This window comes from Drosophila kikkawai, chromosome 3R (assembly GCF_030179895.1).
Source record: "Drosophila kikkawai strain 14028-0561.14 chromosome 3R, DkikHiC1v2, whole genome shotgun sequence".
Taxonomy (NCBI): domain Eukaryota; kingdom Metazoa; phylum Arthropoda; class Insecta; order Diptera; family Drosophilidae; genus Drosophila; species Drosophila kikkawai.
The window spans coordinates 26,132,443-26,148,004 of record NC_091731.1 but is presented as its reverse complement, the minus strand read 5'-3'; the positions used below and the strand labels follow the sequence as shown (position 1 = coordinate 26,148,004).

General features: G+C 45.4%; 1 protein-coding gene across 4 annotated transcripts; it reads left to right on the top strand.

Annotated features, from left to right (window-relative positions):
• The first annotated feature begins 6,681 nt into the window (after positions 1 to 6,681).
• GATAe (endoderm-specific GATA factor) lies at positions 6,682 to 14,960 on the top strand. 4 transcript variants are annotated; one of them, XM_070286333.1, is made up of 7 exons: positions 6,682 to 7,199; positions 12,077 to 12,402; positions 12,517 to 13,432; positions 13,491 to 13,989; positions 14,096 to 14,414; positions 14,483 to 14,617; positions 14,669 to 14,960. In XM_070286333.1, the coding sequence occupies exons 1-6, from the start codon at positions 7,155 to 7,157 to the stop codon at positions 14,577 to 14,579; spliced, it is 2,202 nt and encodes a 733-aa protein (XP_070142434.1). In that variant the 5' UTR covers positions 6,682 to 7,154; the 3' UTR covers positions 14,580 to 14,617; positions 14,669 to 14,960. The 4 variants fall into 4 exon arrangements, with proteins under 4 accessions (XP_070142434.1, XP_017031552.1, XP_070142433.1 ...); XM_070286332.1 differs by having other exon boundaries at positions 6,706 to 6,765; positions 6,960 to 7,199; positions 14,483 to 14,960; XM_017176063.3 differs by having other exon boundaries at positions 13,509 to 13,989; positions 14,483 to 14,960.
• Positions 14,961 to 15,562: the final 602 nt, after the last annotated feature.

Sequence of the window (15,562 nt, the reverse complement as noted above, 5' to 3'; positions counted from 1 at the left end):
TATTTGTTTTGTAGGTCTAAGCAACATTGAATCATTGTTTGGCAATCGTTAAGCCTGCAGCCAGAATTTGTTGACTTTAATTTCATGAGAGCTTAGACTTTAATGTTTGCTTCTGGCAAACAAGTCAGCGATTCGTGCGCAAACTAGGCTAGATAGATACCATACAAAGGGTATATAAGTAATATGTATCCACTCACTAATATTTATAAAGAGTTCTTGAATTATTATATAGGAAAAATCTGCTAGACCTGCTACAGAGATTCAGAAATACATTTTATCACGTTTCTGCCACATAAGTTCTTATCGGCAGACTTCTTGGAAAGCGAACTGGCACTGAATACCAACCATCTGATGCATACAGAAATCGTTAAGGGGACATTTAATTTATTTATTAATTTCTCTGACAATTCGAGGGGTTTCACTCATATCAAAAGGATATAGATAGAAGCTCTGACTGTCAGAATTGTAAGCTCTTGGCCTCAGGCTAACTATATTATATATCCACACTCCGCCTTTGCTTATATAGAGTACACACACTTTTTGTAGTCCGTAATTTATGATGATTTCATGTTCGGCCTGACGCTCGCCATTTTATGGCTCAATTTTTTTATTAGATGCGTTTTGTTGTTGCTCAACTTGTTTTTATTTTCGCACTTTTCTGGTTCGTCACTTTACGATCTGGACCTACCTCCTCTCGTCCTCCGCCAGGGTTATAATCCATAATTATTATTTTTTTATTTTACAAGTGCGCCACCGACTTGGACTGGGAACGGAGCGCGTTTTAATGGAAAGTGCAAAACTTACTGTGCCAGCCACAAAATAACCACACTCGGTAAGATATCTGAGTATATATGATTTTTTTACATGCCCATTCCATAGATAGGCAATCTGTATCTGTGGCACGATAATGCTTATAAATAAGATAATATGATTTGATAATGGTATTTACCATATGCAGAAACCGAAGCAGCCTGAGGTTATGTAAGTCGCTGCGAGTTTCTGCGAGATATATTTCTACATACTACCTATAGTATATAAGAGTTTCTTTGGTTTTTCCTTGGGTTTTCCTTGTGGTGCACCTAATTAAATGTTTGCCAGCTGGCCGGGGGACTTATTTAGCGTGAAAATGCTATGATTTCGGGCCGAGTAGGTAACTCAACATATATATAATAGTATGGTATGCGTTCCGGGTCTGAGTTGTGCAAACAGATTGCATTTAGAGCATATATTCCCCGCCCCTCGTACCGCTCGTCTCTGTTCTTTTCTGTTTGTTGTTGACTTGACTGCTTTTTGATGTCTTCTTCGGGTGGTTACGTTGCCGTTCCCGTTGCCGTTGCTGTTTTTTTCGAGGCCTTATCGCCAACTGACGTTTGTACTTCAGAATGTGTACTTAAGATAATGAAATCGAGGCAGAAGCACAGGCAACAGTCGGGGTCGGGGGTACACGGTACACGTTCACATCGGACTCGAATGAAAATACTGGTAATAATGTCATCGCTGAACGCGGGAAATACAACCCTGCCAGGGGCTAGACAGCGACCTCGATCGGCCATAGATCACCGGGGCTGGATAAGATCGATAGAAGCTTTTTTTCGGTACTGAAACTGCACCTAGGGGCACCGCAGTTTTGGCGATTTCGTCGGAATTCTTGGCCCGGGTACTTTCATGGTATCAGCAGCGGCAGCAGCACAGTTAATATGAATATGCTCTAATCTAATCAGCGGATCGTTAATTAACTTCCAAAGTTGACTTTCGCTTTTTCAAGTGTTACTTGAGCGCTGCTTTGGCAGCTGAAATTTATACGCACACAAAAGTATAGTATCTTATCAAAGAGCCAAAGATCAAATTTTCCATTCCCAAAAAGCAATAACTGTCCATTTGGCTCTTACATAAAGTGCTGATTTTGTTTTTTCCACACTTTTCAGATAGCTTTCAGCAAGTATTCCAAAAATTGGCCACTATTCACTTTACACTTCTGGGTTTTATTGTTTATATTAAGTGGGATATACACAGATCTCTGGAATATTCAGAAGTATGAGCCCTAAATGAGTTCCGTTTTGTCGATTTTCTCGCCGAGAGGAACGCGCGCAGAGGCAATGTTTCCATGTTGAAAATCCCAGTTACACTCACCAACTGTGATTAGATTCCATGCCGCTGGGCGTCCAAACTTAAGGAATTACTGAAAAATTCAAATTATTATCGCTTATTATCTTGGGACATTATCAGTTCAAACACTGATATACTGATACAGACCGCGGAGAGAGCGCCATGCCCACGGCCCATGTGCCCAGAGCCCAGACCCGACCTGGGACTGGGACTGGGACTGGAGCTGGAGCTCTAACTGGCTGCAGATACCCCAAACTGATACCGATATCCTACCAGCAGCAACAACAAAGTCAACGCCAGGAATTGATAGCAAATCTTCATTATCTTATAAATGCGCCTGCATTGGTGGTCGTGTATCGCTAAAAAGCCAAGATTAGATACTTTTATCTAGCTGGGTCAACCCCGGCCGTGTCCCCATCCCCCCAAGAAATCGGCGACGTCACAGATAGAGTTCCCCCCCCGTCAAGCATTATCGGTTAAGCAAATGCTCCAGCTCCCTTCTGCCTGCTCGCTGCTCCTGCCCTCCGCACTGGATGTTTGTCCACGCGGAGGAGCAGCACCTGGGTTAAGTAGCCGCCACCGATTGACTTACGATTTGGGTTTGTTGGGGGCCTGGCCCGCCGCCGAGTGCCGCCAGAGTTGGGGAGTCGAAATCTGCGGTAAGATACGTTAACTTATCTAAGGCCACTATCTATTCTCAGATATTCGATATGTTCGTACACCTATGTATATATACGGCCGTATTATATGCGGGGCGACGATAGGAAAAATCACTTTGCTTGATAGGAGCAATCAGCGCTAGTGTTTCCCTGGTTTCCCGGCTTTCCGGAGGAGCATTTCCTCGGGCAGGCGCGGAAAAGGCACATCGCTGCGACTCGGACTCCGGCTCCAAATCGGTGGCAGTAACACCAAAAGTCCGGCCATAAATCTCTCAGGGCTAGAAACATCTCGGTTTTATCGTTCGGTTCGGTTTGGAGGCTTCAATAGAAACAAAAGGCGAACAGCCACAAAATGTCGGCTCTCATAAGTAATAAATAATGTTTTTTGGGGTCGCCCGAGTCGTCGTTTAACCAGCTACCCACTCCCAGTGGCGATCCCAATCAACCCCAGTAGCCATGATTGTTAACGTTAATGGCGTCGATGTCGCCTCCCTGGCACGTCCCGCTTACCACTTCCCACGTCGTTGGCTCGTGCAAAAGCCACAATATAGCAGCAGCAGCAGCCACCTCTCCGCACCGAGCTCCTCTTACGGATTATTGTGGATTGCCATTGCCAGTTATAATGATGAGTCACATTGGCCTGGCCTCGCTGGCAAACAAAGGTGCGTATATTGAACACACACAGAAGAGGAGACACTGCCAATGGCAGTGGAGTACGAAGCCATCTCACAGGGGACACAAGCGGAACCTGTATGGGGTCTATTTTCGTACAGAAACATATGTTAATTTACATTTATAGCATACTAAGTCAGCGCTAAGTAGATATACCCAGAACAGGAATGGCCGTACGTCAATGCGTTGCTCTGGGGGCAAGATTATTCTTTACTTTATTTATTTATCTCAGAAAAAGTTTGAGTTTTTAAAGCATTTTCAGATATTTTAAATATATTTTATAACCTCTTAAGTCTAATATTATTTTTGAGTATAACCCTATTTAAAACCTTATAAACATTAGATGAGATATAATATTAATATAATTTAAGATACATTTTACACTATATTTATTTTAATTTTGATGAAAATATGATTTTCCCTTGACTTCCATCAAGAACTTGCACAATAACTCTCCTTTCTTCTTCGATATCTGAACTTTCTCCTGAGTCACGCGAAAGATACATCAATGTCCGAGTGCCACCCAATCCATAAATATACGGAATGAAGGTTCGTTAACCAAGTGACAACTCTGGGGAGCGTAAACAAAGAAAGCTTAACATTTGGTTCCTCCCGAAGAGCCGATTCTCCTGCTTCTGCTCTTGCTCCTCCTGTCTTCCTGCTCTCATTCCAATCTTCATAACTCATGTCTAAAATGTCGGTAGCGTGCCTTGGGCCGGATGATTTATGACCCTGGGCAGACCCAGGCGGGTTAATAGAATTTACATGAACCCAATTTGCCTGCGTCCAAAAGCGCAGAATGCAGGGGGCCACCGAGGGGGAGAACCATTACAGCTCTTCCACTTCCATTTCCACTTCCATTCCCATTTTATTTGATTGAGCCACGCCATTGCGGCCTGGCCGGGATTGGGCAACAAATCGGGGTGGGATCGGTACGTACATACGTTCCACCCCTGCCGTCGGCTATAATTAAAACTATGGCGCACGCCTTTGTTGGCGCTCGGCGTTTAATTTCCAAAGAGTTCTTCCCCTTATCGGTCCGGTTCGACCGCCAAACAAAGTGGAAAGAACGTAGAAAAAAACAAAAATATAATATTATTATGACAGAATACAAGTGAGGTAAATTGTACAATATATAAATTAAATTCCTTAGCGTCATTCCAGCCACTGATCGGCGATACTGTCACCTGGCCAAGAACACTTATATGGGCAGATAACTTTTGGGCTTTGGCTTCGCTGGCTTGCTGGCGCACCACTTGAAACTGCACGGATATGGACAAGTTGAAGGGTGTGCGATTCCCCGGACACGATATGGAGCGGAGCGGAGCGGTCAGCAATCTTAAGTCTCCGTCTCTGTCTGGTTTGCCGCCCCTAAGTCCTGTGTCTTAGGGTCGTAAATTCGCCGGCAAAGCGCCCAAAAGCTAGGCGAGGCGGTGCCATCAATTAGGGTATTAATTGCCCCGGCTCTGCCAGGTTAAAGCCTCGGCAGTGAGTCAGTTCTGGTCTTCTAGATTTTCACTTAGAGGGCGATCGAAGTCAAGTTCTACACAGAACAAAATGAATAGACAATGCTGAGAATTGAGTCCGAAGCCTTTTATACTTTAAAACTTTCTTAAATTTATATCAATATTAAAATATATAATATAATTCCCATATTTAGATATAGATATCCATTTCAAAATATATATTTCTTTAGGTGCAGCTCTTTTTTAGGGGCCCCTGAAGTCGATTCGTACTCCGCTATTAATCGCTTGTAATGTTGAATTCGTGTAGCGCCATTTGTAAGGCGACTCGGGGCTGTCAGGCTTGGGTATCGAATGAGCGAATGATTCGGGCACGACGGGGGCCTGGTTTGCATTGCTGTCAGCTTTTTGAGTGATTAATCACTGCGAAGATATTTTGCGACACGCAGCAGCAGCTACTACTTGCAACGGCAAGCTATTAGATACTTTTTGTCTGCCGGCTTTGCTCTTAAGATTTCGCCATGATTTATGCGCCACATGAGTTGCAACAATTAAAATTATCGCACCAAGTGATTTCCATTCACGGGAGGAGGAGGACACCGCGGTTGAGGAGGAGCTGCCCGTAATTGTGGCATTATAAGCAACTCTTTGGGGGGGACGACTCTTGCATGTTAATGGCCGTCATATATCTGCTTGCTTTATGGCTTTAACTATAAACAATTTATGATTTGCTGGGCTGGAGCTGTGCCAGCTCGGATGGGTGTCCCAGATATGTGGCTAACACCGAGATTGCGGATGTTCCAAGCAGTGAAAGCTAAACTGTTGATGGGGAATACAAGCAATTGATCATGATTTAAACAGATTTCCTCATCTAAGAAAGTTTACTATAAGGAAAAGTATTGATAAATCAAAAGTATCTCTGAAGTACAAAGTATCTGTGCCAGTTCCATTTCACTCGCTCGAAATCGCCAGCTTCGATCTGACATTTCAGGCGTTTTGCAATATATGTTTGTTCCCAGCACCTGATCCTCGACCACGTGTGGCTGTCCCGATCCGTTTGAGTATGTGTATCTGTCGATTTCATTAGTTACAACACTCGAGAGCCCAACGATTGTGCTGAAGTGGGAAAGTGGAGCGAAGTCGCAGCGGACTGGAGCGTGTTGTCAAAGCGGCCCACATTCGAGAGCGTGCAGGAAGGGGTCATATAAGGCCCCAGACGGCGACAGGTCCCCTTGTGGAGACCCACTTTTCCGGACCGACTCGGACTCGGAGCCCCAGGCCCAAGCCCAATCCAAAGGCATTCTGTTGACGTTGACTAACGCCTGGCCGTGTGTGTTTATTAGTTTGCCAGAAAAGTGTTTTATGGGCGCAATTAGAAAATGCGCTAGACTAAATTGCACAATTGACAAACAGGGCGGATGGGAATGTGGATGGAGATGGGGCTGGGAATGGGGCTGGGGATGGGTTCTATGCCGGTTGGTTGGTGGCTCTTGACGCCACTCTTCGGAACATCAACTTCGGAACTCGGAGCTCGGAGCCTCGGCACCTCGGAGCCGAGCACGCAGGCGCAATTTGTAGCTCACGGATACTTATCTTTGGCACCTTATCTGCTCCGGCTGCGGTGTGCAGCGATAAGATAACCAATACCGCTCGGAATAAATCATAACGCACGCATACAGATGCAGAACGGCACCCACACAGGTGTGGGTCCGCCCAACCGCAGAGGTGCTATGTGCGCGAAGGTACCGCGTCTGTGTGTGCGGCTAATTGGGCGGCAAAGGCGAACGCGCGGCGGGCACCGCAGTGCGTTGTCGTCGTTGCCGTCGTCGTCGTTGTTGTCGTCGCCAGTCGTAGCCAGCGAGGAGGTGCTCAGCCAGCCCGGGCCCATAACCCAGCAGCACCCAGAACCCAGAAAAAAACAGTACCCCTAACTCAGAACCCGGCCAGAGTTGGTCTCGAAAAAATAGCACTCGCTAAAGGTTGCGCGCGGGCCACGGATGATACAATCGATATTGCAGCTCCCACAACGATTTCCTCGCATTTTCGCGCCACTTTTCAGCTCCGCATTGATAAAGGCAGCAGTGCCGCCAAAACACTGGACACCCCCAAAACACCGCAGTGCATGTGATAATTTTCTAAAAGAAAAAGAAAAAAGTCGAGTAAAGAAACACAACACACAAGTGATAAAGACGAAACTTAGATAAAACGCTGGCAGGAACAATCCCCGAAAAACAAAAATTGAGAACGGAATTTAATGGTCTGCAAAACGATCTCAACGGGTGTTACAATGCAGCTTAAGGTGGGTAGTACACCAAATCTTGAAAATTAAAATATTATAACTGATTAGAGCAACAAAAACTCTAAGAAATATATATTAAATAACAAGTGAATCCAGAATTAAAGAAAATATGAAAAAGAACAGTCCTTTCTTACCTAGTTAGCTTTTAAATTATTTTTTCGTATCTGTTAATATCTCTTGATGTTTTTTTTTTTAATAACAGAATTAATGTAAAACCGCCATTAATGAGGCGGGAATTCAAAGTGGCTCATTTGAGAAAATTAAGCAACTAATCGTGAACTCTTTTAACACACATTTAAATATCTTTTTGAGGCTCAATTTACGAGATCTCTACAAGCCTATCTATCATTTCAACTTTGTTAAAAAGACAAGATCATAAAAAGTTTTTAACGTTTTCTCACACAAGTTCATTAAGCTAAAGAGACAAGCCATATATATATAGAGTCATAAAAACCAGACTCTTAAGGTTTATAGATCAGCCGCCAAGCTCCAATAAATATATAATAATTTAAGTATTAATTCATGGTTTATAAAGGGCTTTCAAAGGAGATTCCAGTTAAAGGCAGTGTCCTTTAATGCAATAAATCTGAAAACGATTTCGGGCCATTTAATTTAAACGGCAGCTGGCTGGGACTTTTCAGTTATAGCGCCGGGGAACGGGGCTCGTCAACGAGATAAGACAAATTGATTTATAATGAATGACTCATCTAACTGAACGCAACTGGGATGCAGCGGCAAAACTGCGACACTTACCTTTTTTGAAAGAAGAAAAACCGAACCGAATAGAACCCATTAAGGCAACGAAACCCAAAACGAGGCAACAAAAAAGTGAGTTAAATGTGGAAAGATGGCTAATCTTTATGAGGCCAAAAATTCAGCTGCGATCGGCGGAGGAGGTGGCGTCAAAATACCTTTGACAAAACTAACGAAAAAAACGAAACGAAAAATAAAATGTGAAACACGCAAGGCCTGCTTTTGGCCGGTCGCCGGTCAGTTGTTTCATTCATGAAAAAAAGGACAATTCCTTGTTGGGCCTTACCTAACGCCAGCACGGATAATGTGAAATTTATGTCAATCTTATCACCTCGCCTTGGTCCTGGTCCTAGTCCTGGCTCCGTGCCTATCCTTCGGGGTTGGGGTGGCTTTTGTGAATGAATGCAGGGACCATTTGGGGTTACTTTCCCAGCCGGAAGTGAAAAACTGGCCAATGGCAGGCCAGTCCCTTAACTGACGCTCAATGGCGGCATCGATAGTTGCAGTTCCAGTTGCAGATACTTTTATTAGACACGCGTCGCCAGTTGACGGCGCTAGCTGATAGCGATAGGAAAGGGCTCTCGGGGCAAAGGTTGCGATGCGATGCAATTGATGGCCCTTTAATAGAGCCGTAAATGCAGCTGTCCAAGGGTTACCGCTTATCGCTCAGCTCTTCCATTAGCCAACTGCAATGGACTTTAATTAATCGGAGGGATCTTCCAGCGATAGAGCAGGGCCATGTCTGACATTGGTATAAAAAAGGAATTGGTTTTAGTTTATTTTCAAATAGATCTTCTACGTTATTTTCAAAATTCCTTTAATTGTATCTAAATTTAGCTGGATATATGTAGTCCCTTTGGTTACCCGGAGTTTACTATTTTTCTTGCTTTTACTAAATAAAACCATTTAATAATATCCGATGTTCTTTCACAAACTACTGCACATTACTCATATTAAAATGAATTTGTAATCGCAAAAAATGACTTCCATAAATGGTCTTTATAAAAATTTTATACAATTGAATAACCATTATTTCTAAAGTGGATAAGTAATGCGTTGGAACTTGGATCAAAAATATATATAACAAGAAAGAAGGCTAACTTTGGCCAGCCAAAGTTTGTATACCCTTGCAGGTAACAATTAAAATATATCATAACTAAGCCAAAAATGCATTAATTTCGATTCGGAAAGCAGTTTTGTGTTAGTTTTTATTAATTAAAAAAAAATGCATACCAAATTTAAAATTTTAAGAAATCAAAATTTTTGGCCATTTTTGCTGATTTTAATGATGACCCCTTATCAAATTTCGCAAAAATGGCCAAAAAATCGATTTCTTTCGGACATGTCTAGAAAGATTCCTCTGTTGATGCTGATCACGAATATATATGGTTTATGGGGTCGGAAATGATTTCTTGACTTAGAAATATATTATTTTGTATTATAAAATCTGATTTTTTATATTAAAAAACTTCTTGATTTTTTTTTAAATTAAAAATATAATAACTCGGCCAAAAAAGCAATAATTTTAAATCGGAAAACTGTTCTGTGCAAGATTTTCTACAGTTAATAAATCTGCATACTTCATTTAAAAATTTTGAAAATTCAATTTATTATCAAAATTAAAAATTTTAATGATGTAACCCCTTACAAAATTTTGCAAAAATGGCCAAAAAATCTATTTCTTCCTGACATATCTAGAAAGATTCCCCTGTTGATGCTGATCAAGAATATATATACTTTATAGGGTCGGAAACGCCTCCTTCACTTCTGACTGAAATTATAATACCCTGCAAGGGTATAAAAATATTTATAAGAAAGCCTTACAAGGCGTGTGAATAAATAATAATTCAAAGCTTTAAAATCAAAAGAAATCATTGAAATTATTAAACATTTTGTTTAAATATATAATTCTATTAATAATAACATTTATTTAATTTTGTATACATTTTAAAGCTTTTATAATGTCCCTTAAACTTTACAAGACATTTTTTTTTTATTACCTTTGTAATTAAAATAATAATGAAAATATATTGAGACTTTATCGACCCAAGGTATTATAAATAGAGTAACGTTGGGTCAGACCTGCACTTTTGCCTTCGAGATTTGCTCAACCACAAACCCAAGCTCAACGAAAGCGAAACGAGGTGCGATTACATATAGCCAATATCTGTTGTTTATATAGATAAAGTCCGGGCATACATATGTATCTGTGTGGCTGTGGGTGTGACTGGGGCGATTTCATTCATAAGTTGGGGCACTCACTCGCAACGGAGTCTTGACTAAGCCAAGCAAATAGCACATGCCACTCGCCTCAGAAGGTGACGGAGCTTGCCCAACTTATTGTAATTCTTGGATTTATCTGTGCCCATCGATGACGTAGGGAAACCATGACCTCTCAGACTCAGTTTCAGTTTCAGTTCCAGCAGCAGCAGCAGCAGCAGCTGATTATGTACATTGATAGCGCCGGATAAGATATTGTCCGTATCGTTCGGCCGTAGTATCTTAACTTTTCGCGGTACATGGGCCCAGCGAAGCATGGCACGTGCATACCATACCCATACCTATCGTACTACTATATACACACTCAAAGTCGGGTTTATCTGCAGTTGGACGGCCGATTGTCAGAGTGACGTTTGCACCACTTTATCTCGCCCTCTTGCCATCCAGGGAATTCTCCGAACTTTGACCAAAGAAGCCTAAAATTCGTAATAGATTCTCTAGACGTCATAACCTTATACGAAATTTCCCATGAACCCCATTTCCTGCCTCATTTCTTGTGCTCAAAGCAGCCAGACTTTGGACTGTACTTAGCAAGCGGGTAATTTTTCATTTTAACGACCTGCTAACTCATCCACGAGTTCAATGAATCACGGTCGGCCTTAGTCTGTATCCATTCATGCACAGAATATGTATCAATCATTTCGGGAAAGTCAACAGAACTTTCCGCGTAAAATGAATCAATTATAATTTAACAGAAGGTCAACAGTACATTTTTACCAATTACAAACTTACGAAAACAAATGAAAATATGTTACTTATTCTGCCTTATTTCTTCCTGCCCTGCCCTGCATAGAAACTTGCAAAAATATAACTAAACAGTGGGTTTTATTCTTTGCCTTTGAAAAGGAAACTCCCTTTTTCTCGAACTTTTCAAATTATTTAAATGAATATCATGCTTTCATTTAAGCTGGAAATTATTGCAAAATATGGATGGAGAGAAAACAAAATATTTTGTAGCTTTTAGAAATTAAATTGATGTATGAGTTGAAACATAAAGCTTACATAGAAACATACCTTCTTGGATAAAACTGCACTCGCAATTCTCCATAAGTGCTGTCCCCAAACATTGCATTAGGTATTCCCGAATTAGTATGTACTTAGCATAAACTCTAACATAGTTTATGGTTCCCCTATGTCATAGTTTTGTTACAAACTCACCTGAAAGCCCTTGCGTTATATGACTCTTGTGAAGACAGGCCTGTGGTGAATCAGGTGACAGTGACGATCGCAGGTGTTGACACAAGCTTTGGGATGGTTGTGATGGGGCCGCAGTGGAAGTGGAAGAGCTGGAGGAGGTGGAAGTGCCACCCCCAATGAAATGAGGTCATAAACCGAATGTGAGTGACGTGCGGCGGGGAAGGCAAAACGATTTTATGGCCAGCTTTTATTTCCGCCAAAACCCAATACCAAATACTAAACAAGAGAAGAAAAAAACCCCGTATAGGTACACAAAAAATGAAAACGAAACCGAGGAGACCGGGCCGCATTGCGTTTAGGGTTCTGTGAGCAAACATTTCTTCTTCTGGTGGAAATGAAGTGAAATAAAAGTGAAAAATGTGTTCGACAATGTTGACACTGAGCGGGAGAGGCGTTCGTCTCCGTTTCTGGTACTTTATGGTTGTAGGCGACAAATTGAGCTGTGACTCGAGAGCGGGCGGCGGCCCCGTTTGAAGTCCAGGTCGGGCTCAGAGTCGTCTTGGCCAGGGCTTGGGCCCGGACCGCGGCTTGTTGACTTTTGTGGCGGAAACCGGGGCGGCCAGTTCGCACTGTGTGGCCGGAACTGGAGCCACACTTTTCAGCCATGTCGAGCGGAGCATTCAACACTTGTCACTTGCTCGTTGCAGATGGAAGCGCAGACAACGCAGCAGCAGCAGCAACAATTGCAACAGCAGCAGCAGCAGCAACAGCAGAACCTGACCAAGCAGCAGCTCCAGTTGCTGGACAAGATCAAGCTAGAGGCCAGCAACGGAGCCGAGCAGCTCTCCCAGCAGACAGCCAGCGCACTGGAGGATCAGCAGGAACAGCAACAGCAACAGCAGCAGCAGACTCCCACATCAGTGGGTGTGGGCGTGGTGGTCCAGACCAGCCAGGCGGGCGTCAGCGAGCCGGAGGAACAGTACGTGGTGGTGCCTCGCATCCAGAGGCGCATTCTTACCACAGCGGGCACACTGTAAGTAATTTTGAATTACAGGAATCAAATCCTGTACTAAATCCCTTTGGGGGGAATTCTTATGGAGTTCTTTAGAGTTTTGGGTGCCTACATTTTGCAATCCAATTTTCCTAGTGAATTGAACGAAGCCCGCGAAGGAGAGCCAAGTAACAACGCCAGCAACGCCAGTTCGGGATCTGCACCCGACAGCCACATCGAGTTCCAGCGAGGTTCCCACCACTCTCCCGGGGCTACCCACTACGTCCAGATGGCGCCCCGCAATGCTGAGGTGCCGGAGCAGGTGACCACGGCATCTGGAGCACCTGCGGGTACCCTGTACGCGTATTCCACCGGTCCGATCATTTGCAGTGGAGACGATGTAACGGCCATCAAGATCGAAACGATTGAAAAGGGCGAGGTGACAAACGAGTCGCAGCAGCAACAACAACAGCAGCAGCAGCTCCAGCAGCAGCAACAACACCAGCAGCAACAGCAGCAGCAGTGCCCCACGCCCAACGGAGGCAGCTACGGCGAAGCCTTGGTGATCAGCAGCGAAGCGGAGGCACTGCAGCATCACCACCATCAGCAGCAGCAGCAGCAGCACCAGCCACACCAGCACCAGACGGCCGCTGTACACATTGCTAGCAGTTCACACGGCGGAGCTGTGCGCTTCGTGACGGAGGATGGACGATTTGGAACCGCCGGTCCGGAGACCTCAGCCTCGACCTTGTACTACGAAGCGCCTGTGGTGGAGGGCAGCGTCCATGCCAACGAGTCCAAGACATATGCGGACCTGGGAAACGCCTATGCCTCTTTCCCGTCCAGCTCCAGCTTCAGCAGCAACAGCTACGCGGCAGCCCTGCAGCAGACCAACACCATCTACACTGTGCCAGGAACCGGGCAGTTCCTGACCAAGTCCGAGTCCGGACTCAACTCTCTGCGCCAGGCAGGACCGACCACCTTCCAGGCGATATCATTTCCCGATGGCGGCAATACCATCGAGACCCTGTGGGCGTCGCCAGCCGCACCGGAGTACCAGAACGTGCCCTTCGTGAGTATTTTCGAGGAAATTTCAATTTCAGCCTTAAAAATACATCCTTTCTATACAGGGTAACTTCCACCCACAGGTGATCGACGAGTATGCGTCCGGAAACATGCCCAACACCCACTGGTCACCCGCCGGCGGGATCGGCCAGTACGATGCCAGTTTAGTGACCGCCTCGGCGACATCGTCTCCGAACCATGAGCTCAAATGCGAGAACTGCCACTCGCCGTTCATGCGCAAGGGCACCTCCGAGTACTTCTGCCCCAACTGCCCGCCATTCATGCGGATGCCGCCGAGGATGCCGCAACGGCAGGCGAAGCCCAAGGCTGCCGCCGCCCCCAACAACCGGCGCAACGGGGTGACCTGTGCCAACTGTCAGACCAACTCGACGACGCTCTGGCGTCGCAACAACGAGGGCAATCCCGTGTGCAATGCCTGCGGACTGTACTTCAAGCTCCACAACATGAACCGGCCGCTTTCAATGAAGAAGGAAGGCATCCAGAAGCGAAAGCGCAAGCCAAAGAACAACGGAGGAGCGCCCATGCACCGGGCCCCGCTGCCAAGTAAGTGTCCCCATAAAGAGTGGTTAGCCAGTGTTCCCAAAGAAACCCTAAGTGAACCATAGACTAATTCCAACTCTTGGCCTATTCCGATTTCCCTTCACCGCAGGCATGGCGCAGGGTGTCAATCTGATGGCCAACAGTCCGCTCTATCCGTCACAGGTGCCTAGCATGCTAGGCGGTGGCCAGCAGAATGCCAGTCCGGAGCTGCACGACATGTCGGTGACGGGACCAGCTGGTGGACCCCGGGTGGTGGCCATTCCGTTGAACTCGGCGGCACCGCCCACCTCGGAAGGATCCCTGAACATGTCCGCTCGCCACCACGTGACCGGTGAGAGCCACTCGCCGTACAGCCAGCAGTCGACGCCACAGAGCCAGTCACCGCATCTGCCGAGCACGGTGACTATAAATCGCCAGATAGTCCAGCCGTAAGTCCAAGGAACATCCTATTCCTGAGCGATCTCTAATGGAGACTTCTCCTTCTTGTGTCCCACAGCGTAACCAGCATCGAGAGCGGGCGCAGTGCCAACAGCGAGCTGACCCCCAGCGTGATCACGCGCACTGGCCTGCCGGAGCGATCTTCGAATAATTAAGCTAATCTACGCCTAACTCCGTACTAAACTAATTTAACGTAAACCTAACCAAAACTTCAAGATTGCCAAAATATTTATTTAAGCCCTAGCCCTAGAATATAGCGATGTAAAGACCAATGTCCCAGTTAAGAGGAGGAGGAGATGTGGCCACGAGAAAGGCTTGAAAAGATTCCTGGTTTCCCAGCCCGGCTTCCTCCTTAGTTAGTCAGCAAATAGATGGAAATGATTTGTGCCAACCACTTAGGATCACGTCGGATCGGATGGGATCGAGTACTGTAGAGGTAGCTTAGCGAATGAAGCACGAGCCCATAAAGAAGCCTACGATTTTGTATGTTTAAGCCGCTCTTTTTATTCTACAAAATAAATAAGTTGTAAACGCAAGAGTCAGACGCGGGACGTTGATGGCTCTACCAGGACGCGAAAGCCATTGTCCGTCCGGCCTGGTTATATTTCATTGTCAACAATTTGGCAGCCAGCCAAATTGATCCAAATTAATTTTAATGACCCCCACGGACCACAGAGCGAGACCGTAAAACCCCAACAAGTCTGGACCGAGATCAGAGAGCCAAGATGCCAGTTGCGAGACCCTGGAGCAGTGTCTAAATAGCGATTTGGTGTCATCGCTTAAAAGCCTGTCGACGCACAACGCCGCCGCCGAGTAACGCCACCGCCTGCAGCCGCTGCCTTTGATCTGCTTTCGGTGGTATGGCAAAAATGCTCTGACTGTGGCTGTGGCTTTGCCTTCGACTTCGACTCTGACTCGGCCGCCCGAAGATGGAGTCCCAAATCCAGTTCTCCTCGGAGCCCCGAACCCCCAAAGGAGGCACAATATTAACGCCTTGGCCAGGGGTCTTCGCTCGGGCTCGTCGCTCTTTGTCCGAGCCTTCTTTTTGTTTTTGGCGTACGCTCGATCAATTAGGCAAACTTGTTTTACGACCGCTTTTATTAGCGTCCGCTCTGGCCGGCGCTCCAAGTTAACCGAA